The 24,235-nt window shown below is 41.2% G+C and overlaps 2 protein-coding genes across 9 annotated transcripts in view; one reads left to right on the forward strand and one right to left on the reverse strand.

Annotated features, from left to right (window-relative positions):
- Positions 1–5,011, reverse strand: part of GART (phosphoribosylglycinamide formyltransferase, phosphoribosylglycinamide synthetase, phosphoribosylaminoimidazole synthetase) — a 29,496-nt gene extending 24,485 nt beyond the window's left edge. For 2 of the 4 annotated variants that reach the window (XM_086675896.1, XM_086675900.1), the window contains exons 1-2: positions 3,441–3,569; positions 505–690 (exon numbers count right to left, since the gene is read on the reverse strand). In XM_086675896.1, the coding sequence (XP_086532022.1) occupies positions 505–649 (145 nt within the window). In that variant the 5' untranslated portion in view covers positions 650–690; positions 3,441–3,569. Of the gene's footprint in view, positions 1–504; positions 691–3,440; positions 3,570–4,934 lie in introns of those variants that run through there. The other 2 variants (XM_086675899.1, XM_086675897.1) reach the window with 2 other exon arrangements.
- SON (SON DNA and RNA binding protein) overlaps positions 4,514–24,235 on the forward strand; it is a 33,299-nt gene continuing 13,577 nt past the window's right edge. For 3 of the 5 annotated variants that reach the window (XM_086675885.1, XM_086675886.1, XM_086675887.1), the window contains exons 1-6: positions 4,514–4,659; positions 7,690–7,856; positions 9,889–15,825; positions 17,910–18,070; positions 20,001–20,147; positions 20,325–20,513. In XM_086675885.1, the coding sequence (XP_086532011.1) occupies positions 4,583–4,659; positions 7,690–7,856; positions 9,889–15,825; positions 17,910–18,070; positions 20,001–20,147; positions 20,325–20,513 (6,678 nt within the window). In that variant the 5' untranslated portion in view covers positions 4,514–4,582. Of the gene's footprint in view, positions 4,660–7,689; positions 7,857–9,888; positions 15,826–17,909; positions 18,071–18,299; positions 19,835–20,000; positions 20,148–20,324; positions 20,514–20,621; positions 21,441–24,235 lie in introns of those variants that run through there. The other 2 variants (XM_086675889.1, XM_086675890.1) reach the window with 2 other exon arrangements.

Consider the following 24,235-nt stretch of genomic DNA (forward strand, 5'->3'; position numbering starts at 1 on the left):
TATAAAGAACAGATGTGGTTGACATTTATCATTTACGATTATTAGCTATTACTTCTGACTTTATTTTTTTTGTATTTAAAAATTTTTTTTAAAGTGTATTCATTTTTGAGAGACAGAGTGTGAGTGGGGGAGGGGCAGAGAAAGAGGGAGACACAGAATCCAAAGCAGGCTCCAGGCTCTGAGCTGTCAGCACAGAGCCCGACGCAGGGCTTGAACCCATGAACTGTGAGATCATGACCTAAGCCCAAGTCAGACGCTTAACCGACTGAGCCACCCAGGCGCCCCAACTTACTTGTTTTTTTGAAAAAGAGCACACGTGTACAGGAGAGGGGTAAAGGGAGAAAGCAAGAGAGAATCTTAAGCAGACCCCATGCTCAGGGCGGAGCCCAACACAGGGTTGCATCTCCTAAGTGTGAGATCCTGACCTGAGCAGAAATCAAGTCAGACACTTAACTGACTAAGCCACCCAGGCGACCCTTACTCCCCACTTTTAAAGATGATTACCAGTATTTGAAATCTTTTCCAAGCAGGCAGTGCCTGCATTGCCCGGGGCAACCAACACATGTTTGACACGATTAGACTGTGCGAGTTTCCAGGCCAGTGTATGTTCCCTTCCGCCACCGCCAATTACAAGTATGCGGGCTGCCATTGCTCTGTCTGCAAAGCAGGAATTCCAAAGGAAAATAAAAGCTGCAGAAAGAAAACCACAGTTATTTTATAATAAACTTTAGAAATCACAATTTGTAAATATGATTTAAGTGGTCACTTGTAATCCTACAAATAACATTTTACTCCCCAGATTTATTTATGAAAAATTAGGGATAATTTGAGATGACAATATTCATGAGGATTAGGGAGGTATGTATTTATGGAATCTCCACCCCTGATGTGGGGCCCGAACTCATGACCCCGAGATCAAGAGCTGCATGCTGTAATGACTGAGCTAGCCAGGCGCCCCAAGGTAGGTATTTTAAAAATGAGGCAGACTGACCTAGAGCTAGGTTAAGGAATTAAATGGTGACTTCTAACCTGATTTAAAAAAAAAAAAAAATTCCTATGAATAATCACCTTTCTTTAGGTTTTACTTCACTCTTTTTGAAATTTTTTTAGAAGTTTATTTTTTGAGTGAGAGAGAGAAAGGCATGTGAGCGGGGGAGGGGCAGAGAGAGACGGACTGAGAAAGAATTCCAAGCAGGGTCCACTGCCAGTGCAGAGCTCCACACAGGGTTTGAACCCACAAACCAGGAGATTATGACCTCAGCCTAATTCAAGAGTCAGAAGCTTAACCAACCGAGCCACCCAGGTGCCCCTACTTTTCCTCTTTTGAAAGATTTGCAATCATCAATCCTTAGTCAAACAAGAATACTAACATTTCAAATTTAAACCTCAAATTTAATATACCTGCTTTTAAAACTTGAGATACCACAGATAAGACTTTAAAGTTATCATAAACTGGAAGAAATATTTAAGATTGGGGCTTGTATTGGGCCAGAGAGTAAATATTTTCATTTTCATCTTTGAGGGTCATAAGATCTTTATGGTAACAGCTCAACTGTCACTGTGGCACGAAAGCAGCCATAGACAATACAGAAATGGATGAACATGGTTATGTTCAGTGAAACCTTACATAAATAGGCAGTGGGCTGTAAGTCATAGTTTGCCTATATTCCGCTCTAAGCAGTAGGAAGCTATCACAGGCTCATAAAGAATAATCATGAGTGTGTTTCAATAAAACCTTATTTATGGACACTGTAATGTGAATATCTTACAGTTTTCAAATGTCTTAAAAATATCATTCTTCCTTTAAATTCTTCCTAATCATGTAACAATTGTGAAAATTGTTCTTATTTGGTGAGCTGTACAAAAACTGGTGGCAGGAAGGATTTGGTACAAGGGCCAGTTTGCGGACTCCTGATTTAAGAAGTTAGTGCAATATGCTAGAAGGTTGGTACAGAAGGCAAACTCAAACTTGAACACGTCTCACCATAGCTCTGGCATTTGATTCTCAGCTGGACAGATATAAACACCTATCTCAACTCAAGTCAGCAGTGTAATCTTGGCTAAACTCTTACTACCCGTAAATCGATTTCTTTACATCTTAAAAGATGGAAGGAGGAGAACTTGCTTAAGAAGCTATATTAAGGGTTAACTGAAATAACATTTTCTTTGAAATGACATTTATAAACAGTTAATACAATTTCTGACAGCAGCAATAAATGCGAGCTTGTTATATTTTATTACTTTTACGTAAGTTGATACATTAAGAGATACAAGTACTAACAGGGAGAGAAAAGCCAAAGGAATAAATACTTGTCACACTAGTCTACTAATTTCTAGAAGACGTTTCATTAGGTAGAAGGCAAACTGAAGACAGCAGAAAAGAAAACTGAAATCAGTAACTTGAGTGATGCTAGGATTACATATTTACAGAAAAGTCTAGGCTGGTAATACAAAACACTTACAACTTTTAAGCACTTACTTTGTGCCAGATGCTATTCTAAATGCTTTTCACGAGAATTGCTTCACAATCGTAAGAATTCTATGAGGTAGCTACTATAACCACCCCACTGTACAGATAAGAAACTGAGGTCCACTTGGGTTAAACAACTTGCTGTATGTCACATATCTAAGAGGAAGTGAAGCCTTGATTCCAAAGTCTGCAATTTTGCTTTGGATAGTCTTCACAGTTGAGATGATGATTACTTAAAATTTGAGGAAGAGAAAAGTCGCTATTGTCTCAGACAAAAGCTATTTTTAACAAAAAAACAGCCTTGTCACGTGTATCAAAACACCTGAAGTAAACAAATTTTTCTGAATTCTAGAGAAAAAAAAAAAACCCAAACATTTAGTTTGGATGAGAGGCACTAAAGGAAAACTGTCCTAGCTGCCACAGCGGATCACAGAAATTGCATTAGGATCCAGCCTGAAGGAATCCACATCAGGGATGGTTAGGAGGCCTGGGCTGCAAAGTGCTTTGGTTTGGGTTGAGACTGCCCCTTACTAGCTGGGATACCTCGAGAAACTTAATTTTTTTGGGCCTCGGCCATCTAAACGGGTAGCTTAAAACCAGAATAAGAGAGTCAGGTAAACCAATTGAGAAGGACAGGGTGAATGATACAAAGCAGAAACCAATTACGAAAGTGGACTAAATCTGCTACAGACCAGGGGTGCATCAAGAAAAAATATGCATTTTAGGCTTATGACCTAAAAAAAGGCATCAAAATACAGACCCATAAAAAAAAAAAAAAAGATCCTGACATCTTAGAAGGGAGGGAATGTGAAAAATCCAACGTCAACCTCGGTCAAAAGAAGTGAAACGCACATGGCCCACCCACACCCACGGCACTTAAAACCAAGACGAGAATCCCTACAGTCAAATCGGTTCCTACAGTTTCATCCAATTCCTGATAGTAAATCCCCAAACCGAAGCATAGGCGTACTTTACTTAGAACCGGAGAGGGCTCCCGAAACGACACAGGGCGGTCCTGCAGCACACGCTTACACGCTCACCCGCGCGCTCCGAGCCCGGGCGCCCGCCGTGCGCCGGAAGTCGGCCCAGCGGAATCCGGCGGGTGCCTCTACCCACCCCCCCCGCCCCGCCCCGCGGCCCGCGCCACCCCATTGGTCAGCGCGGCCCGTGGTGGCCTCAGCGAGGTAATCAAGTGTGATTCCCTCTGGCTCTAGTGCGCGGCCTGAGCTTACTCCACAGTAATGCTACCAAGACCTTGCGCGTTTATAATGGATCATTACACTATCGGGGGCCACGTATCGTCTCTATTCATTCCCCCTTAGGAGGCCTCACAGCTCCGAGGGCGGGGGGGGGGGGGGAGAGTCGCCAAAATGCTAGACCCACGATTAGCTTATTGTGTGTTGCTAACGAGTCAGAGCTGACTACTGCCGAGAACCTCCTGACACGCTCGACTCCCGACGAGACTAGAATGCACCAGACTTTGAACGGCAGGTCGCCTAAGATCTCTGCCTACTGCTTTAACAAAAAACAAAAAAAAAAAAAAAAAAAAAAAAAGGCTGAGGACGCCATAAGAGAAAGATGGGGGTAAAAACATGTCCTTCGTATTCACACCACAGTGGGGCGGGCGCAGATTAATGGTTTTCCGGATGCATCTCCCTGCCAAAACACAACTTGGCGCCACCCGGGAACGGCGGAGGCCCCGTATCAAAGCACGTAGTCCTTCTTGCTCCCTTTTGTCATGCTATTTAATCTCGAGTATTTAGTAAACCTCTTAAGCCTCCCCAAACACTGTTGGAGATTGACAACGTAAACTGACACAGCCGCCTCAAGAGACGCTTCTCCTGTAATGGCGCCTGCGTCAGTCACTAACATGGCGGACATAGTCGTGCGCGGCGCAAACGTCAGCACCTCTACCCCAGCCGCTCAGAAACAGCGGAGGAGAACTAGGCCGTGCTCACTGATTGGTCCAGAGGCGGAGCGTGCCAGTCCAGACGCTCCCGCAGAAGCCAATCAGGACGGCGAGAGACGGAATTGGCCGCTGCGCCTCCTCCCGAGGCATGCTGGGAGCCTGGAGGACTAGCGAGGAGGAGTTGAGAGAACGGAGCGGACGCCATGGCGACCAACATCGAGCAGATTTTTAGGTCTTTCGTGGTCAGTAAATTCCGGGAAATTCAACAGGAGCTTTCCAGGTAAACGCTTCCCAGACTCTTCTGCTCCCAAGGGACCGATAGGGCCCCGTGTAGCCTTCCGTGGCACCCTTCTTCAGAGACGCCGTCGTTCCTCGCCTCAGGCCCCGCTACAGCCCCGCCTGGGCCTGGGATCCATTTTCCGGGCCCTCCCCCCCCCCCATCCGCTCCCTCCCTTCCCTGCGAGGAACTTTGTCTTTTCCGAGGTAACCCCAGACTCCCTCTTCTAGAACCGGGTTGTGATGTTCATTTTTCTTTCCCGTTTGGCCATCCCTTACCTTTTAGCTACTCGTAGGCCTGGTTGTCCACCAGGGACGGGCCTAGTTCCTGCCTCAGCTCCTCCTCCGCCGCCGCGTTTCCCCTCCCCCTCTCCGCCTCCGCGGATTTCGCCGGCCGGTGCCTCTGACCGGAAAGGGTCTCTAACGGCCGTTTCTTGAGTAATCTTAAATCCGCTTTATTATTGGCAAGCTTGAGATCACTTTGGGGGTCGGGATCCTTTAATTAGATTATTTGGGCCCTAGGGTCCTGTGGCTTCCACCAGACAGCATTCCTAATGGATTAGAAATTGAAGTGAAAGCTCAAATTAATGTTAGGTACTTTGACACAATATTCGAGGTGAGGACGGGAGAGTATTTTCACTAACAATTTCGGTTGGAAAGTAGGTTTCTGTTGACGTCTAATTTAATTTTTTTGTTGTTGCTGCTTCTGCCCCAGTTGACATGTATGATCAACACGCTACTTTTGCCGTTGTGTTAGACCTTACATAGTTTACCCTTGGTTTCAAAATTTGAGTGGGAAGAGATTTCCAAAGAAATAGTTGTTTACTGACGAGGAAAATGGTGTGGGTCATGATGTTACGTGGTTGTCTTTTAGTTTTGCTTCATGTAACGTAGGTATTCCGAGTTCAAGTGTTTTTGCTCGTTATATTTTGAAAGTTTAGAGTAATAGCATGAATTTGAAAACGCAGTTGTAAATTAAGTGCTGAAATTAACATAGGTTTATTGGGGCAACGGTATATAGTATCGCTAAGATTATTTTTTTGTAGGATATTTTGTTTAAGTAGGAAATCTATACGCTCACTTATTTCATCGCTGTTTAAAATTTTGTCATGTGTTAGTGATTTTAGATGATAAGAAAAGACCAGAGGAATATAATTTTCTGAAAATTTTAATAGTTTCATCGGACAGTTGTGTTTGCTTATTGTAAATCTTGTTTTTATACCTTTTAAAAATCAGTTATTGTATTTGAAAAACAAGTGTTTTATTGTAAAAACTTTAGAAAAAATAAAAAACTAGAAAGTGGGAAAACCGCATAATGTTCTTTATGTTCTTTCATTTTTTTACCCTGTGTGTACAGATGCACATACATATTTTGTGAATTGTGATCATCTTGTTTTGTGTTGTGTTTTCACCTGATCGCGAACAAGTTTGTCTTCTCGTCTTTTGGGACCTTTTTTATGGTTTCATAGAATTCTTTTGTAGGAATGTATTGTTGGATATTTAGATGGTTTGAAATTTTCATCCCTTTTCAGTAATTGAGATGAATATTTGATGACTTAAAGATGATTATAATCTTTTTTTAGTTATACTTTGGTTTTTAAATCCATGGCTTAGTAGTAAGGTGATTGATTATGTGTACGTGCTTAGGAAAAGAGTAAAAGAAGCTCCAGAAAGTCTAAAAAGAATATTAGATAAAGAAACTTATTATTGGGAATATTCAGCTTCTTGTCCAATAAGTAATAAGTTATCAGTCTGAGAGCAAAATTTTGATTATTCCAGTGAGCTATATTTGCCATATTTTCCTGCGTATTTTTACATATATCAATTTGAGTAAGGGGGCTGACGTTTAAGTAAAGTAAGTTATTTATTGTGTATAGATGGTTGTTAAGAAAGTATAAGCTCTGGTTTTGAATACTAGCTTCACCTACTAGTAACTATGTGAACTTTAGTTTGGTTTCATCTCTGTGGGTCATTGTCCTCATTTGTAAAATCAGAATGACAGTGGTAATCATAGAGTTTTGTTAGGATTAAATGAGTTAGGGAATGTAGACCCATGACTCTAATTAATAGTCAATAAGTGTTAATTATTATGTGACCCATTAAAAAGCCAAGTGTTCTAAATTTAGTTAACTACTGATTTTTTTTGTTTTTTGACCATTTAGACATTTATCAGGAGTGAAGCATAATTGATCGGTTTTTGTTAGTAGGTAAATTAGATTGAGTGTGTTAAAATTATTTTTCAAAACAACTCTGTTAACTTACACAAAAATAGTAAAAATGACTAGCTAAATGACATGCTTCTCATGTCCAGATTCTTACGGCCCTGTGAATTGAAAACATGTTGAGCCATCTATATTAATTTACTGTTAGTGAAATAAAATGTCACTTGTTTCCCATGAGTTTTTTTGAACACCAGAAAATACTAGGATTCTTGACAGTGGATAAAAGCTATATAAATGTATTTTTCTTTTTAAACTTCATGGCATTTCAGTAATTTTAATCAGTCTAAACCTGATCTGAGGCTACAGTTTTACCCTTTTTACTTAATGTGTCTGTGGTAACTGTTCCTTGATATTGTTGATGCTGATTGTGATCCATGTACAGGTGTGGTTTTATTGTGGCTCTAGTTTTCTATCATAATGTTAGGTGGTGTATTTTTCTTTGGATATGTGATTGTGATCAGTAGGTTTTTTTCCTCTGAGATAAAAATGCAAGTTAACCCGAATCTAAATCAGTTTAGGTTTCTGGGAATATTTTATTATTTATTTTATAAGGAGCTTAGAAACCTCTTTTAAAGATTTTTTCTTAATTTTCATAGTTCTGAAAACTAAGTTATTGTGTAAAAATAAAGATGTACCAACTTTGAGTAGTGTGAAGGAGGCACTGTTGGTGGGGAATATCCTCTGAAAGAAATCCCAAAATGGTGAAATGTATGAACAGTATAAGATTATTTTAATCAACTGAGTTATAAATATTAATGTATTATATAGTGTGGTAAAAGTATTAATGAATTTTGAAAACTTTTCTTGTCAAGTGGAAGGAATGAAGGCCAGCTCAATGGTGAAACAAATACACCTAATGAAGGAAACCAGGCAGGTGATGCAGCTGCCTCTGCCAGGAGCCTACCAAATGAAGAAATAGTTCAGAAGATAGAGGAAGTACTTTCTGGGGTCTTAGATACAGAACTACGATACAAGCCAGGTAAGCTGGGGATAATCAGCTGTCTTAAAAACTAAGGTTTTTAATTAGTTAACAGTATTATTTTTTTATTGCAGGGTATTTAAAAGTGTTTATTAGACTTTACTAAATTTTATTTACTGAAGACATTGTTTAAATTTTTCTGTGACAATATAGTTGTACTGTAACGTGAGCAAATACTTAATTTGCTTTGCTGGTGGAATATTAAAACTGTATTTGATTCGGTTTTGTGCCTCATTGCTAGGATTCTGAAAGCGGGTTTTCATTGAACAGTTGTGTAAATGTCAGCTTTGGAAGGGGCAGGAGCCTGGACCAAATCTGTAATGATTTTACAACCCTAGGAGGTTTTAGTTTAAAGCGCAAGGTTAGAGATTGCCTTGTTTTTGCATCTACTTCTCCTAAAAATGCAGTGGATGGAGAGGAGTCATTGCTTTGGTATTTAGTGTTTTGGAAATTAAAATAATTGATGTTTAGAAATGAAAGACTTATGATCAAGCACAGAAAGAACTATCTTCATTTAGTTTTAGAAATGGGCGGGTGGTATGGTTTTGTTTCTTACTTGAATTGTTTTTGATATAGGACATGGTAAAAACAGCATAGACTTCAGCTATACTTAGGTTTATGGTTGTAGCAACTTTTTTTTTTGAAGTATAATTTAGCTAACTAGCATGAGGTGCATGATAACTAGTAGAAAGTAATTAATTTTGTTTTAGAATAGGTCTTGTCACGGATTGATTCATTTTCTCTGTAATCTTTTTTGGTTATTTACTTATTTTTTGAGAGAGAGAGCTAGAGCATGAGTGGGGGAGGGGCAGAGAGAGAGGGAGACATAGAATCTGAAGCAGCCTCCAGACTCTGAGCTGTCAGCAGAGCCCAACGCAGGGCTCGAACCCACGAACTGTGAGATCATGACCTGAGCTGAAGTTGGACGCTAACCAACTGAGCTACCCCGGCGCACCTAAGTTTATTTTTGAGAGAGAGAACGAGCGGGAGCAAGCTAGAGCACGAATAGGAGAGGGGCAGAGAGCAATGGGGAGAGAGAATCCCGAGCAGGCTCCTTGCTGCCAGTGCAGAGCCCAACTTGTGGCTTGATCATAATCTGAGCCGAAATCAAGAGTTGGACATGTAACCAACTGAGCCACCCAGGCCTCCCTCCCCAGGTCTAGATTTCTGATTAGCTTTTCTGCGATGACTAAAATTTATCTAATTGGATATTGGTATTAGAATAAATTTACCTGGTTGTAAAGTAGAAAAGAAGTTATTTTCTATTTCAGAAAAGTGCAGTGGTTTTAAGTTAAATGTAAAGAGGTAGAAGAATTTCTTTTCTGAGTGACTTATTTTTTAAGTAAAAACATTAAGATTATTTTGGCAATTTTAGAGGACGGTTGGGGGGAAAGGTGTTTATTAGAATGTAACACGGGTGTGATGAAGTAAAGTTCACGTTTGGTGTTGATGCTTTACGTTAGTTGTTTAGTCCTTCATATACTGCATAAAAGCACTCATTAGCATTTGCACGTATTAGCATTTTAACTCACTTTGTCCTCTAACTTTAGGAGACAGTGTCAGTAATTTGGCCAAGTCCATTCATCTAGTTTGTAGTGATTGAGTCAGGATTCAAAAAACAGATAGTAAAAATTGTTTAATGAGTGTATCTTTTATAGCAATTTGAATTTTAACAACTGGTAATACAAAATATTCTTCGGTAAGTGTAGTTTGAAAGTATTTTGCCATGTTTTGAGAGTTGGAGAAAAAAGTTTTAAGCTTAATAAAACACAGTATAAGTCTCAAGTTTTTATGATAAACTGATAATTTTTTTTTAAGTTGCTGATAATTTTAGGTTTTAGTTGTAGAAAGAAATATTGGAAAAGTTTGTAGGTAATTGGTATATAGAAAATAGTTTATTTAGTAACTTTATTTAACAAAAAGTATTATACGATGGCATTTTAATATGGAATATGAGTCTCATTTATGTGATATATCTGAGTTTACATTGGGGAATGTTTGACAAATTAAAATCAGTTTCCCTTACTTCCAGACCTGAAAGAGGCCTCCAGAAAAAGTAGATGTGTGTCAGTACAAACAGATCCTACTGATGAAATTCCCACCAAAAAGTCAAAGAAGCATAAAAAGCACAAAAATAAAAAGAAGAAAAAGAAGAAAGAAAAGGAAAAAAAGTATAAGAGACAGCCAGAAGAATCTGAATCAAAGGCAAAATCACATCATGATGGGAACATAGATTTAGAATCGGATTCGTTTTTGAAGTTTGATTCTGAACCTTCCGCGATGGCACTGGAGCATTCTGTAAGAGCGTTTGGCCTTTCTGAGACCAGTGAATCTTCTGCAGTTGTGTTAGAACCTCCTGTGGTATCAATGGAGGTATCAGAGCCACATACCTTAGAAACTCTGAAGCCAGCTACAAAAACTGCAGAACTGTCAGTTGCATCAACATCCGTAATTTCAGTGCAGTCAGAGCAGTCTGTGGCAGTCACGCTGGAACCACCCATGACAAAGATTCTGGATTCTTTTACAATGGCACCAGTGCCCACTACAACAGTCGTGCTAAAGTCATCTGAGCCGGTTGTCACAATGTCTGTGGAATATCAGATGAAGCCTGTGCTGAAATCTTTGGATACCACACCTGCAGAGCAATCAAAGATGCTAGAACCGCCAGTAGCAAAAGGGCTAGAGCCATCGGAAACCCTTGTGGTATCATCCGAGATCACTGCTGAGGTGCACCCTGAGCCGAGTACATCAACAACAGTGGATTTTCCAGAGTCATCTGCAACTGAAGTGCTCAGATTGCCAGAGCAGCCTGTAGAAGTACCGTCGGAGATCGCAGATTCACCCATGACAAGACCACAGGAGTTGCCGGAGTTGCCCAAGACCACAGCGTTGGAGCTGCCGGAGTCGTCGGTGGCCTCAGTGGTGGAGTTGCCGGGGCCACCTGCGACCTCCAAGCCGGAGTTGCAGGGGCCCCCTGTGACTCCATTGCTGGAGTTACCTGGGCCCTCTGCTACCCCGTTGCCAGAGTTGCCAGGCCCCCTTTCTACCCCAGTGTCTGAGTTGCTAGGGCCCCCTGCGACAGCAGTGCCTGAGTTGCCGGGGCCCTCTGTGACATCAGTGCCACAGTTGTCGCAGGAATTGCCAGGGCTTCCGGCACCATCCGTGGGGTTGGAGCCACCACAGGAGGTACCAGAGCCACCTGTGATGGCACAGGAGTTGCCAGGGCTGCCTGCGGTGACAGCAGCAGTAGAGTTGCCAGGGCAGCCTGCGGTAACGGTAGCAATGGAGTTGGCCGAACAACCTGTGACGACGTCAGAGTTGGAGCAGCCTGTGGGGATGACAACGGTGGAACATCCTGGGCAGCCTGAGGTGACGACGGCAGCAGGGTTGCTGGGGCAGCCTGAGGCAGCGATGGTGCTGGAGTTGCCAGGACAGCCAGTGGCAACGACAGCGCTGGAGTTGCCAGGGCAGCCTTCGGTGCCTGGGGTGCCAGAGTTGCCAGGGCTGCCTTCGGCAACTAGGGCGCTGGAGTTGTCAGGGCAGCCTGTGGCAACTGGGGCACTGGAGTTGCCTGGGCAGCTCATGGCAACGGGGGCACTGGAGTTCTCGGGGCAGTCTGGGGCAGCCGGAGCCCTGGAGCTTTTGGGGCAGCCTCTGGCAACAGGGGTGCTGGAGTTGCCAGGGCAGCCTGGGGCGCCAGAGTTGCCTGGGCAGCCTGTGGCAACTGTGGCGCTGGAGATCTCTGTTCAGTCTGTGGTGACAACAACGGAGCTGTCAACGATGACCGTGTCGCAGTCCCTGGAGGTGCCCTCGACGACAGCGCTGGAATCCTATAATACGGTAGCACAGGAGCTGCCTACTACATTAGTGGGGGAGACTTCTGTAACAGTAGGAGTGGATCCCTTGATGGCCCAGGAATCCCATATGTTAGCTTCTAACACCATGGAGACCCATATGTTAGCGTCCAACACCATGGACTCCCAAATGCTAGCATCCAACACCATGGATTCCCAGATGCTAGCGTCCAACACCATGGATTCCCAGATGTTAGCCTCTAGCACCATGGACTCCCAGATGTTAGCAACTAGCTCCATGGACTCCCAGATGTTAGCAACTAGCTCCATGGACTCCCAGATGTTAGCAACCAGCTCCATGGACTCTCAGATGTTAGCAACCAGCTCCATGGACTCCCAGATGTTAGCAACCAGCTCCATGGACTCCCAGATGTTAGCAACCAGTTCCATGGACTCTCAGATGTTAGCAACCAGCTCCATGGATTCCCAGATGTTAGCTACCAGCACTATGGATTCCCAGATGTTAGCGACCAGCACCATGGACTCCCAGATGTTAGCTACTAGCTCTATGGATTCTCAGATGTTAGCATCAGGCACTATGGACTCTCAAATGTTGGCCTCCGGCACCATGGATGCTCAGATGTTAGCATCTGGTACCATGGATGCCCAGATGTTAGCATCTAGTACCCAAGATTCTGCTATGTTGGGTTCAAAATCTCCTGATCCCTACAGGTTAGCTCAGGATCCTTACAGGTTAGCTCAGGATCCCTATAGGTTAGGTCATGACCCTTACAGGTTAGGTCATGATGCCTACAGGTTAGGGCAGGACCCATATAGATTAGGCCATGATCCCTACAGACTAACTCCTGATCCCTATAGGATGTCACCTAGACCCTATAGGATAGCACCCAGGTCCTATAGAATAGCCCCCAGGCCGTACAGGTTAGCACCAAGACCCCTGATGTTAGCATCTAGACGTTCTATGATGATGTCCTATGCTGCAGAACGTTCCATGATGTCATCTTACGAACGCTCTATGATGTCCTATGAGCGGTCTATGATGTCCCCTATGGCTGAGCGCTCTATGATGTCAGCCTATGAGCGCTCTATGATGTCAGCTTATGAGCGTTCTATGATGTCCCCTATGGCTGAGCGCTCTATGATGTCAGCTTATGAACGCTCTATGATGTCAGCTTACGAGCGCTCCATGATGTCCCCAATGGCTGACCGATCTATGATGTCCATGGGTGCCGACCGGTCTATGATGTCGTCCTACTCTGCTGCTGACCGGTCTATGATGTCATCGTACTCTGCAGCTGACCGATCTATGATGTCATCTTACACTGCTGATCGTTCAATGATGTCTATGGCAGCTGATTCTTACACCGATTCTTATACTGATACATATACGGAGGCATATATGGTGCCACCTTTGCCTCCTGAAGAGCCTCCAACAATGCCACCATTGCCACCTGAGGAGCCACCAATGACCCCACCTTTGCCTCCTGAGGAGCCACCGGAGGGTCCAGCATTACCTACTGAGCAGTCAGCATTAACAGCTGAAAATACTTGGCCTACAGAGGTACCAGCATTACCTCCTGAAGAGTCTGTATCACTGTCTGAACCTTCTGTGAGTCAAAGTGAGATTTCAGAGCCTTCGACATTGCCTGCTAATTATTCAGTGTCAGCATCAGATCCTTCAGTGTTAGCATCAGAGGCTGCTGTTACTGTTCCAGAACCACCATTAGAGCCAGAGTCTTCGGTTACATCAACACCCATAGAGTCTGCGGTAGTAGCAGAAGAGCATCAAATTGTTCCAGAGAGACCAGTGACTTACATGGTATCTGAAACTCCCATGATGTCAGCTGAACCAACTGTATTAACATCAGAACCTTCAGTTATGTCTGAGACAGCAGAAACTTTTGATTCCATGAAAGCTTCAGGACATGTTGCCTCAGAGGTATCTCAGTCCCTCCTGGAGTCAGCTGCGACTAATCCAGAGCCATCACAGAGCGCTCTAGAGCTGCCAGCCATGGCTGTCTCAGAGCTACCAGCTGTGGCTGTCCCAGAGCCACCAACTGGGACTGTTCCAGAGCCCCCAGCTGTGACTGTCTTGGAGACCCCAGCCATGGCTATCCCGGACCCAACAGCTATGGTGGTCTCTGACTCAACAGCTGTGGCTATTCCAGACCCACCCACAGCTGAGGCTGTCCCAGAGACTGTGGCCTTGGCTGAGTCAGAGAATGTTACCATTTCTGTGCCAGTTGTTTCTGCCCTGGAGCCTAGTGTGCCTGTCCTGGAACCAGCAGTGTCAGTCCCTCAGGCTAATGCAGTTGTTTCAGAACCATCTGTTTCAGTGCAAGAATCCACTGTGATAATTTCAGAGCCTGCTGTCACTGTCTCAGAACAGACCCAGATAATACCGACTGAGATAGTTGCAGAGTCTACACCAATGATACTGGAGTCTGATGTTATAAAAGGAGTGAATTTACTATCTGGTGATCAAAGTCTTACTCCAGAGATTGGCATGCAGGAGATTCCCATGCATTCAGATGAAGAGCTGCATGCTGAAGGACACCTGAAGAATGACCCTTATGAAAGTGATCATGGTACAAATATAGACCTTAACATAAATAATCACTTAGTTGCTAAAGGGATGGAACATGACACAGTGTCTGCTGCCGCCACTGGTGCTGTTGGTGAAATTGGTGAAGGGAATATTTTATCCATCGGTGAGACTAAACAATGCACAGTATTGGATACATGCTCTAGTGTTAGCGAAGCTGATGGAGGAACTCTATCTTCTGCTGGTCCCTTTGCTCTTGAACCTGATGCAGTGGGAACCAGTAAGGGTATTGAATTTGCTACAGCATCTGCTCTCACTTCAGTTAGTAAATATGATGTTGAAGTATCTTTAACCACTCAAGATACTGAACATGACATGATAATTTCCACTAGTCCCAGTGGTGGTAGTGAAGCTGACATAGAGGGACCTTTGCCTGCTAAAGACATTCATCTCGATTTATCATCTAATAACTTTATTAGTAAGGATGCAGAAGGACCATTACCTATAAAAGAGTGTGACCAGACATTAACAGTTGCTCTCAGCCCTAAAGAAAGTAGTGGAGAAGATAAAGAAGTACCTCTCCCTACTAAAGAGATACTCTCTGATTCAGGATTTTCTGCCAATATTGATGATATTAATGAAGCAGATTTAGTGAGACCATTACTTCCTAAGGACATGGAACGTCTTACAAGCCTTAGAGCTGGTATTGAAGGACCTTTACTTGCAAGTGAGGTTGAACGTGACAAATCTGCTGCCAGTCCAGTCGTAATCAGTATACCAGAAAGAGCTTCAGAGTCCTCTTCAGAGGAAAAAGATGATTATGAGATTTTTGTAAAAGTTAAGGACACACATGAGAAAAGTAAGAAAAACAAGAACCGGGACAAAGGTGAGAAAGAAAAGAAAAGAGACTCCTCATTAAGATCTCGAAGTAAGCGTTCCAAGTCTTCTGAACATAAATCACGCAAGCGTACCAGTGAATCTCGTTCTAGGGCAAGGAAGAGATCATCGAAATCTAAGTCTCATCGCTCTCAGACACGTTCAAGGTCACGTTCAAGACGCAGGAGGAGGAGCAGCAGGTCAAGGTCAAAGTCCAGAGGAAGGCGATCTGTATCAAAAGAGAAGCGTAAAAGATCTCCAAAGCACAGGTCTAAGTCTAGGGAAAGAAAAAGAAAGAGATCAAGTTCCAGGGATAACCGGAAAACAGTTAGAGCTCGAAGTCGCACCCCAAGTCGTCGGAGTCGGAGTCACACTCCTAGTCGGCGAAGAAGATCTAGATCTGTGGGGAGGAGGAGCTTTAGTATTTCCCCAAGCCGCCGCAGCCGCACCCCAAGCCGCCGCAGCCGCACCCCAAGCCGCCGCAGCCGCACCCCAAGCCGCCGCAGCCGCACCCCTAGCCGCCGCAGCCGCACCCCTAGCCGCCGCAGCCGCACCCCAAGCCGCCGGAGAAGATCAAGGTCTGTGGTAAGGAGACGAAGCTTTAGTATCTCACCAGTAAGATTAAGGAGATCACGAACACCTTTGAGAAGAAGGTTTAGCAGATCTCCCATTCGTCGTAAACGATCCAGGTCTTCTGAGAGAGGCAGATCACCTAAACGTCTGACGGATTTGAGTAAGTAATTTTAAAATTTATTGGCATTGTTGGGGCGCCTGGGTGGCGCAGTCGGTTAAGCGTCCGACTTCAGCCAGGTCACGATCTCGCGGTCCGTGAGTTCGAGCCCCGCGTCGGGCTCTGGGCTGATGGCTCAGAGCCTGGAGCCTGTTTCCGATTCTGTGTCTCCCTCTCTCTCTGCCCCTCCCCCGTTCATGCTCTGTCTCTCTCTGTCCCAAAAATAAATAAACGTTGAAAAAAAAAAATTAAAAAAAAAAAATTATTGGCATTGTAATAGAGGATGATACAAATCCATTTTTTCTGATCTTTGAGTCAAATGGAATATTTTGGGTTATTGGCTTAGGTAAATATTTATATCTTTAAATTTCCATATAGGTGGCTCTTGGGCAACATGGGTTTGAACTGGATGGGTCCACTTATATGTGAATTTTTTGATAAAGTATTAGTATTGTAAATGTGTTTTCCTTAATGGTTTTCTTAATGTTTTTTGTAGCAGACAGCATGTAATACATATGCAAAACATGTTAATTAGCTGTTTATGTTATCAGTAAGGCTTCCAGTCAGTGGTGTACTATCCGTAGTTAAGTTTTGGGGGAGTCAAAAGTACATGCCATTTTCAAGTACGACAGTATCAGTGCCTTTAACCCCTCCTGTTCAAGGGTCAACTGTAATTAGATTATGGGTTTTAGAAAACTTAGGGATAAGTAAATTAGTAATTAGAGTTAAAAAGATGTGCTTTGGAGTGTATTAGAACCAAGGTGTTTACATACTTGAATGTTTTTACATACTTGAAGTTTGAACTATTTCCTGTAACTGAAAATGGAAAGTAGAAGTCTAGTTAAAGGTAAGGCTGGTATACGCTGAGCTTGTTTTACTGCATGTATGCCAACATAGATCCTTGAACACAAGCCTGAAATTACAGTGTGTATTTTTTTTTTTAAATAAGTTCCATGATTGAAAATGGCAACACAGGGCTGTTAAATGTGTGCAAAGGTAACTCTGATTGGTATAACGGGTAATGGAAGTGAGTAGGGAATTTTGCACGGTGGGGAGTTCTTTTTTATCTGGGTTGGTGATAATAGCAAAATAAGGTTTTAAGTTTATTAGATTGACTTTAGTATTTTAATAATCTGCCTTTTAAAATCGAGTGCTCTAGTTCCCTTTGATTTAACAAGTGTGCAGGGATGATTAAAAGTGGATGGATAGTGCATGACTACCTGCAATAATGGATAATTTATCATTATGTCAGTACATTCGACATTTCCAGGTCAGGGTTGTCTAAAGAAAAAGACCAGAACAGTAAGGGAAAATTCATTCAGTTAAGCAAAAGTTGGGTTGTTGGTTTTTTTGTTTTTTGTTTTTTTTTTTTTTTAATTTAGAGAGGGAGAGAGAGTGCACCCGCACAAGTGGGAGAGAGAATCTCAAGCAGGCTCTATGCTCAGAGCCTGACACTGGGCTCAATCCCATGATGCTGGTATCATGACCTGAGCCAAAATCCAGAGTTGGATGCTTAACCAACCCAGGCGCCCCGAGTTCTTTTTTTTTTTTTTTTATTTACAGAATTACCTATCTTTGAAGCGATTACAAGTTAGTAGAGGAGATGTGGATAAAATGCATGTATGTCTGTTTTACCAAGTAGTAACCTGCCAGAAAGAGTAGAATGTGATGATTACTTGTATAGTCAGGGCACTTTTGAGCACACTGAAGAGGAGTGTTAAATTCTGGCTTGTTAGAAGAGGTTGAATTTGGGCTTAAAGAGTGATTTAAAATGTCGTATTAGAAGGAAAGTAATTTTAAGGGCATGATACTTTTGGAAAACAAAGAGGGCTGTTCAGGTGTGTGTGTGTGTCTTAGAGTGTCTGGCAGGGTTCGGTAATTTAGCTATTTAGTGTGTGAATGGGAAGCCAAACGTGGACTTAATCGGGGCATTTGCTTAAAAACTGACCTGAAGAGTGATTTGATCACAACTGTATGTTAGGGCAGAAAATTGATGCCTTTAATTTTGTTAGTGTATAAGATTTTAGATAGAATAAAATGTGTTTATTAGTCTTATGGGAAAACTGCTTATATTTTTCCTCTTCCAGACAAGGCTCAATTACTTGAAATAGCCAAAGCTAACGCAGCTGCCATGTGTGCTAAGGCTGGTGTTCCTTTACCGCCAAACCTAAAGCCTGCACCTCCACCTACAATAGAAGAGAAAGTTGCTAAAAAGTCAGGAGGAGCTACCATAGAAGAACTAACTGAGGTAAGCTAGACAGAATTTGTTTACATTCTTAAGTGGATTATTTCAGTGATGTTGACTCTGGAGCGTGCCAAAACCCGAATTGTGGGCTGAACTGATAATGGCTGGCACCGAGTGGCCAAAACCCGAAATACAGATGTGGCAGCGGCAGAAGCTCTGTTTAGCAGGCCATTATCCGGGATGGCTAAGCTCCGCTAGCTAAAAGTTACTTCCCATTACTTTTGCTTTCCAGTTTTAGAAGCCAAACTGACTGAGGAGTGGGACGGTTCGTTTGAATGGAGGAGGTGTTGAGTGAGCAACACGCAGAAGCTCGCCTACAGTTTCGTTTCCATTCACGACGTGTTCACTGATCGCCACGAGTGTACTGCATATACGCAAAGACACAGACAATCTTCAGAAATGATCTTTTGCCACCGGAGCTTGGAAATTAATGAGAATAGCTGGCCATTGCCTGAAAGGAACTTCTTACGCATCAACATTTCGGGTTTTGGCTGTTTGGTACCAGCCATTGGTGATAATGGCCGGCCATTATCAGTTCTTCCTGCGGTTCGGGTTTTGGCAGTAACATATATTTTAGACACACTTGTTTCTGTTTTTAAGAATTTGATCTTTTCAATTGAGGCTTTTTTTGGCTTTGTTTTGTTAATATTATTTTTATTATTATTTTTTTTTTTTTTTGGGAGGACGCTGAAATACTGCTGCTAGGATCCAGAAATACCACACTGTTTCATATATTGAAACTTGTTATTGGCTAGCCTTATGCCAGCCTGCCACTGTTAATATATTCTGTTCCCCTTGGTTACAGGCTTGGTATACTCTGTGTTTTTTGGCCAATTGAGCTTTTTATCCTATTGTAACATTTTCAATTGATAATGGATGTGACAAATTCTACTGCTTGTATAGACAAGTCCACCCAAATTTACTCTGACCTTTTTATAAAGCCAGGTAATGGAGTCTATTCCTTAGCTTCTCAGGAAGGAATTGACTTTGCTTTATGTGTCAGACTTCATCAGTTAACACCCTCTCCATCATGCCTTATTTTCCATTCTTGAGTTTTGTTCCTTTAGAGACTCAACCTACAAAACACTTATGGAGAGACACATGACCATCTAGCCCAATTGTACATGTTTCAAAGTTTTTATTTTGCCATGCATTTGGGGGTTCATATAGTTTCTTAATGTTTCCTCACTTAGATTTATTGAAATATGAATTACAAGTTTTTTTTTAATTTAAGGACTTAGTGAAGGCTTCTATTACTTGCTCATCAAATCTAAGCTCCTTCTCTAAAACCTTGTGAACACTTAGTGTTTCCCTGTATGTTTTTAAGCCTCGTTTTCAGCCCTCTTGTTCCTTCTAATACAAGTTTCTCACCTTTTTACCACCATCTAACTATGATGACTCTTTTTTCTTTTCCTGCCAGTCCTTGTTCTTAACTATGAAAATCTGGCTTAGAACTCTTCAAGGAATAGCCCTTGGTTATCAAATTCTGCCTGATTCTGTTTTCTCTTAAGCTTTTATTCTTTCAGCACTTATGTATTCCATTTGTATTATATCATTTTGCACTTGTTAATTGTGTTGCTCTGTAAAAGCGTTCCTCAATTATTTCATGTGTATGTAATTCTGTTTCTTGAACTAGATTGTAAGCTCCTTGGGAGCAGGGACCATGTCTTCTACTTTTTTTTTTTTTTTTTTTGTATTCCCTGGACAGTGCCCAGTACAGTGCTCTGCACATAGTAGGTGCTCAATAAATGTTGTTGACTGACTGAACAGCTAGAGTGTGTTTAAATAATAGCCGATAAGCTAAGCTACATACCTACAACCTGTTTATCTTGTTTTATTTCTGAAAGTTGATTTTATGTGGTTTTTGATTTTTTAAAAAAACTACATGTTCCACATAAAGTGTAAGATTTATCTTTTGTTTTTATTTTTTAAGAAATGCAAACAGATCGCACAGAGTAAAGAAGATGATGATGTAATAGTGAATAAGCCTCATGTTTCGGATGAAGAGGAAGAAGAACCTCCTTTTTATCATCATCCCTTTAAACTCAGTGAACCCAAACCCATTTTTTTCAATCTGAATGTGAGTATTAGTGTTTATGGTTTGATGAAATAGCATAGGGACTATTTAAATAAAACTCAAACGGAATTAAATTGTTTTAATGTTTTATTAAATACTGTGAGAAATAGTGAACAATTATTTTCAGATTATGTTGAAAAACCTCTTAAGTGTTAATTAAGGAAACACATTATGTTTTAGATTGCTGCAGCAAAACCAACTCCACCAAAAAGCCAGGTAACATTAACAAAAGAGTTTCCTGTGTCATCTGGATCTCAACATCGAAAAAAAGAAGCAGATAGTGTTTATGGAGAGTGGGTTCCTGTAGAGAAAAATGGTGAAGAGAACAAAGATGATGATAATGTTTTCAGCAGCAATTTGCCCTCTGAGGTAAGTAAGAGGAATATTGTGTTTTTTTTGTTTTTTGTTTTTAATACCTGAATCTCCCATTTTATTGTTACTTTATATCTGATTTGGCTTCTGTTTCACTCTTCTTAGGGCCGGGTTAAACGGCAGGGCCGGGTTAGACGACAGATGAAACAACCCGCAGCTTCTCATTTGACAGTAACTCGATGCAATTCACTTTGTGGAACCAAGCCACAAAGTGAAAAGCATCGAATTGCAGAGAACAGTGTTATCACATCCCTACCCAACATTGGGCCCTCCTTGCACTTATGGGAAGGTAGCCCAAGGTACAACTATTTAGCTTCCCGTTTTGCTTCGAGGCTCTATAGCTCTAGATTTTGGTGGTAGCAAATTTACTGGGTGGAGGGATTGAACAGAGAGAGGCAGATCCTCAGGTTCAACACAAGAACTGGATTGTAAAAGGTCACTGTAGGCTGATGTGTGAGCATCTTGGATATATAACATAGCCCATTGCCCTTAAATAATGGTTTCTTACTATTTCTTTGGGTTGTCAGATAGCCTTTAATTTTAATCATTTTCCCTTCCCTGTGCTACCTTGGCCCTTTGGAATTCTTGTGTTTAACCTAATGCTCAGCCTTGGTACTCCATTTCCCTTCTCCTTCCCCTCTTTGCTACTATTAAAAGTTGGAGAAGTGGAATTCACACCTTGAAATTTCCATGAGGCTATAGTTGTATCTTGTCAAAATGACGCAGTAATAACACCAAGTGTCAAAACAACCCCATTAAAATGCTGACTGATTAAATAATGTGCTGCTAAATATAGTGCACATGAAAACAGCAAGACTGTATATATATGTAAATATATATATATATATATATCTGTATCTTTGTATGTATCTCTGTATCTGTACCTTTGCTGTATCTTTTAATAAACAGTTTACTTTTATTTAACTTGTTGTGCAAAATCACGCTTGGGGGATCTGGGAGGGTGGAGACTTACTAGGGTGGGTGGGAGTTTTAAATGATACTATAGATTAGTTATCACCTCTTGCCCTTGGTTCCAAAGCCCAGACGTTTGTCCAAGGACTGGACTAGATAATCTGATGCCCTTACAATGTGGGACTTCTTCCCCACTTCCTTTTCTTGCAGTTCTGGGATATGTAGGTCAGAGAGACCTGTTCTCTCCACCTCAGGTTCCTTGCATTGGCCATATCGTCTTCCACTAAACACCTCCATTATTACAAACAAATAAATCCTGTTGTTTATAAAATCAGAAAGTGAACAGAACCCAAATCAGAATTCTTTTGATAGTATTTTTTTTCCCCTGAGCTATTCACAGGTGACATTTTTTATTGTGCTTTTTTGATCGGCATTTTAAGAGAGAGCAAGTTCTATACAATGAAGCTGGACACGCTAATAACCAATGCAATTTATGGTCACCAGTGATGATTTGTATTTATGTGGGATTCAGTAGTTGAAGCAAGTTATACTCTCACCAGTGGGGAAGGGATAGCTGATTTAGACAATATTTTAGTGAAACCAGTTCAGTAGCTCAGTTGCTAATCCCCAGATTAGACTACCTGCACATCTCAAGAGGGAAAGGTTAACTGACATCTACAATTGACTTAAATCTTGTAGTAGGCTGAATATAAATCATGGTAAGAGGGCCAGTACAGACTGATTTAGAAATTCTGATACATACGCTTTTAGTAATTTGCAGATTAAGCATGTAATAGAGTTGGAAAACATAGGGAGATTATGTGAGAAAAATTTTTCAGCTGAGTAAAGCCCTGTAAATAATTGAAAAGTTCCAAGGGATTTTCCTGAGAAGTGATCATAAGTATTCTAACCACAGTTGAACATGCAGAAAGTGCTTAGTGAATCCTGATGAGTATTTTTTATTGAAACTTTTATCTATACGTGTCTGTATATATATGTTTGAAATTCAGTACTCTGCCATTTTCAGTCTTAACACTGACCCTGTGATGCCTTAGCCTTATCAGTCATCAAAAGTAGTTGTCAGTTTTAATTAAAAGTTGGGGGGAATTCCAAAGAAATCCCAGGGGGAGAAGTTGGGTATTCAAATTTTATATTAAGCAGTCTTTCATTAAAGCAGAAGAAAAAGGTCGGAAAACTAAATAAATGAAGCGGATTTCTTCTGTGGGAGGATATATACAACTATATGATACCAGAATTCTTTAAGTCAGACTCAAAAAATACATAGGTTAATTTTAAGCAAAAACAATCCCAAAATTTTAGAAGAGAAAAAGCATGGTTTCGTTCTGCTTTCAGGTCTCTGTGCTTTTACCTAACAATAGTAGTAAACACCTAGAGGAAGTGGTCACAATATAAAACGTTTAGTCCTAGTTATTTAGCTGTATCTTGCAAATACATGTATTTGTAAGATTACGTTCTACATACCAATGTTTGTGGAATGGTGACATGGGAGCATTGACCCTTTTGATTCCCTGTCTGGGGTTGAAATAAAGGCTTTTATAGAGTAAAAGGAAAGTTCTTTCAAATGGTCTGTTTTAACTGATTAGTATTTACTTATTTTTTAACCTATCCGTGTTTTTCATTTTAATAAATATAAATGGAGTTTGTGGTTTTTTAGTTTTGAGCATAAAACATTTAGGCAAAGATCACAGATTTGGTCTCAGCTTTGCTGTAATCCTTAACCCCACCAATTGTCTTGCACATGAGTGCTCTTTGACATAAACGTGAGTGGATAGATGTGGATGGATCAACATAAATCCGTATCTTATGGAATATCAGCTCATCAGACTGTGCCTTACTGCCATAGCATCGTCTTCCTACCCAGAAGCCAGCCAGCATCATCCTCAGTAAGGAGTGTCTACAGAACTTTGACCATATTTGTGTGAATTTGATTTATTCTTAAACAGTGAAATCAAAAATGGTGGAAAACTAATATTTAAAAAAAGTGTCCTTGGGGGCATTAATTCTTGCTAATAAAGTTAGAGGCTTATTGGGTAGAAGATTTAAATGTAATCTTTGATATAACATTTCCTTGGGTTTACTATTAATCATAAATTATCAGAGGTCCAGAGGTAGCTCTCCATTAAGGTCTAGTAATTGCTTACATGTTAAGATGATTCTTGTCTCAGTGTGCTTGGTTTGTTTTATTAAAAAATATTTCCACTTCCCAGTGGAAGTATAGAAGTTCTTCAAGTATAGAAGTTCCAACTTTATACTTTAGGAAAGTTAAGTTCTTGGGGTAAGATGTAAATTTTAATTGAAAATTAAATACATGGGTCCTGGGGCAGTGCTAGAATGGTTAAATACAGCCTTGCTATTCATTCTTTTTTCCTTAGATTCTCCTGGGTGATTAACATTGAATTTCTTTGAACAACTTAATAGTTTACCTGTTTTTCTTATTCTAGTTTATTCAGATTAAATGTATAGGAGTTATGTTAGAGAATTCCATATGGTGTAATAAAAGATTCGTAATTCACATTTTAAAACCAAACCCATGACAACTGAGGTATTCTGTATTTTGTGTGGCTTTTGTTTTTATAGTTGTCATTTTCTTTTCTAGATGAACCTCTTTGTAATTTATTAGTTTTTGCTAATAAGTATCTTAAAGTCCTATTTTACATACAGATCAGATGCTTTTTTTTTTAATTCTGTTTTTTTGAATTAAACATTTCCTTTTATACTCTCTGTTTTAAGATACCTGTAATTGTCTAGGTAGAGAGTAATACAATTCATATTATAGGGCTTATTTT

The sequence above is a fragment of the Puma concolor genome, chromosome C2 (assembly GCF_028749965.1).
Source record: "Puma concolor isolate L17-30 chromosome C2, mPumCon1.1.hap2, whole genome shotgun sequence".
Lineage (NCBI taxonomy): Eukaryota > Metazoa > Chordata > Mammalia > Carnivora > Felidae > Puma > Puma concolor.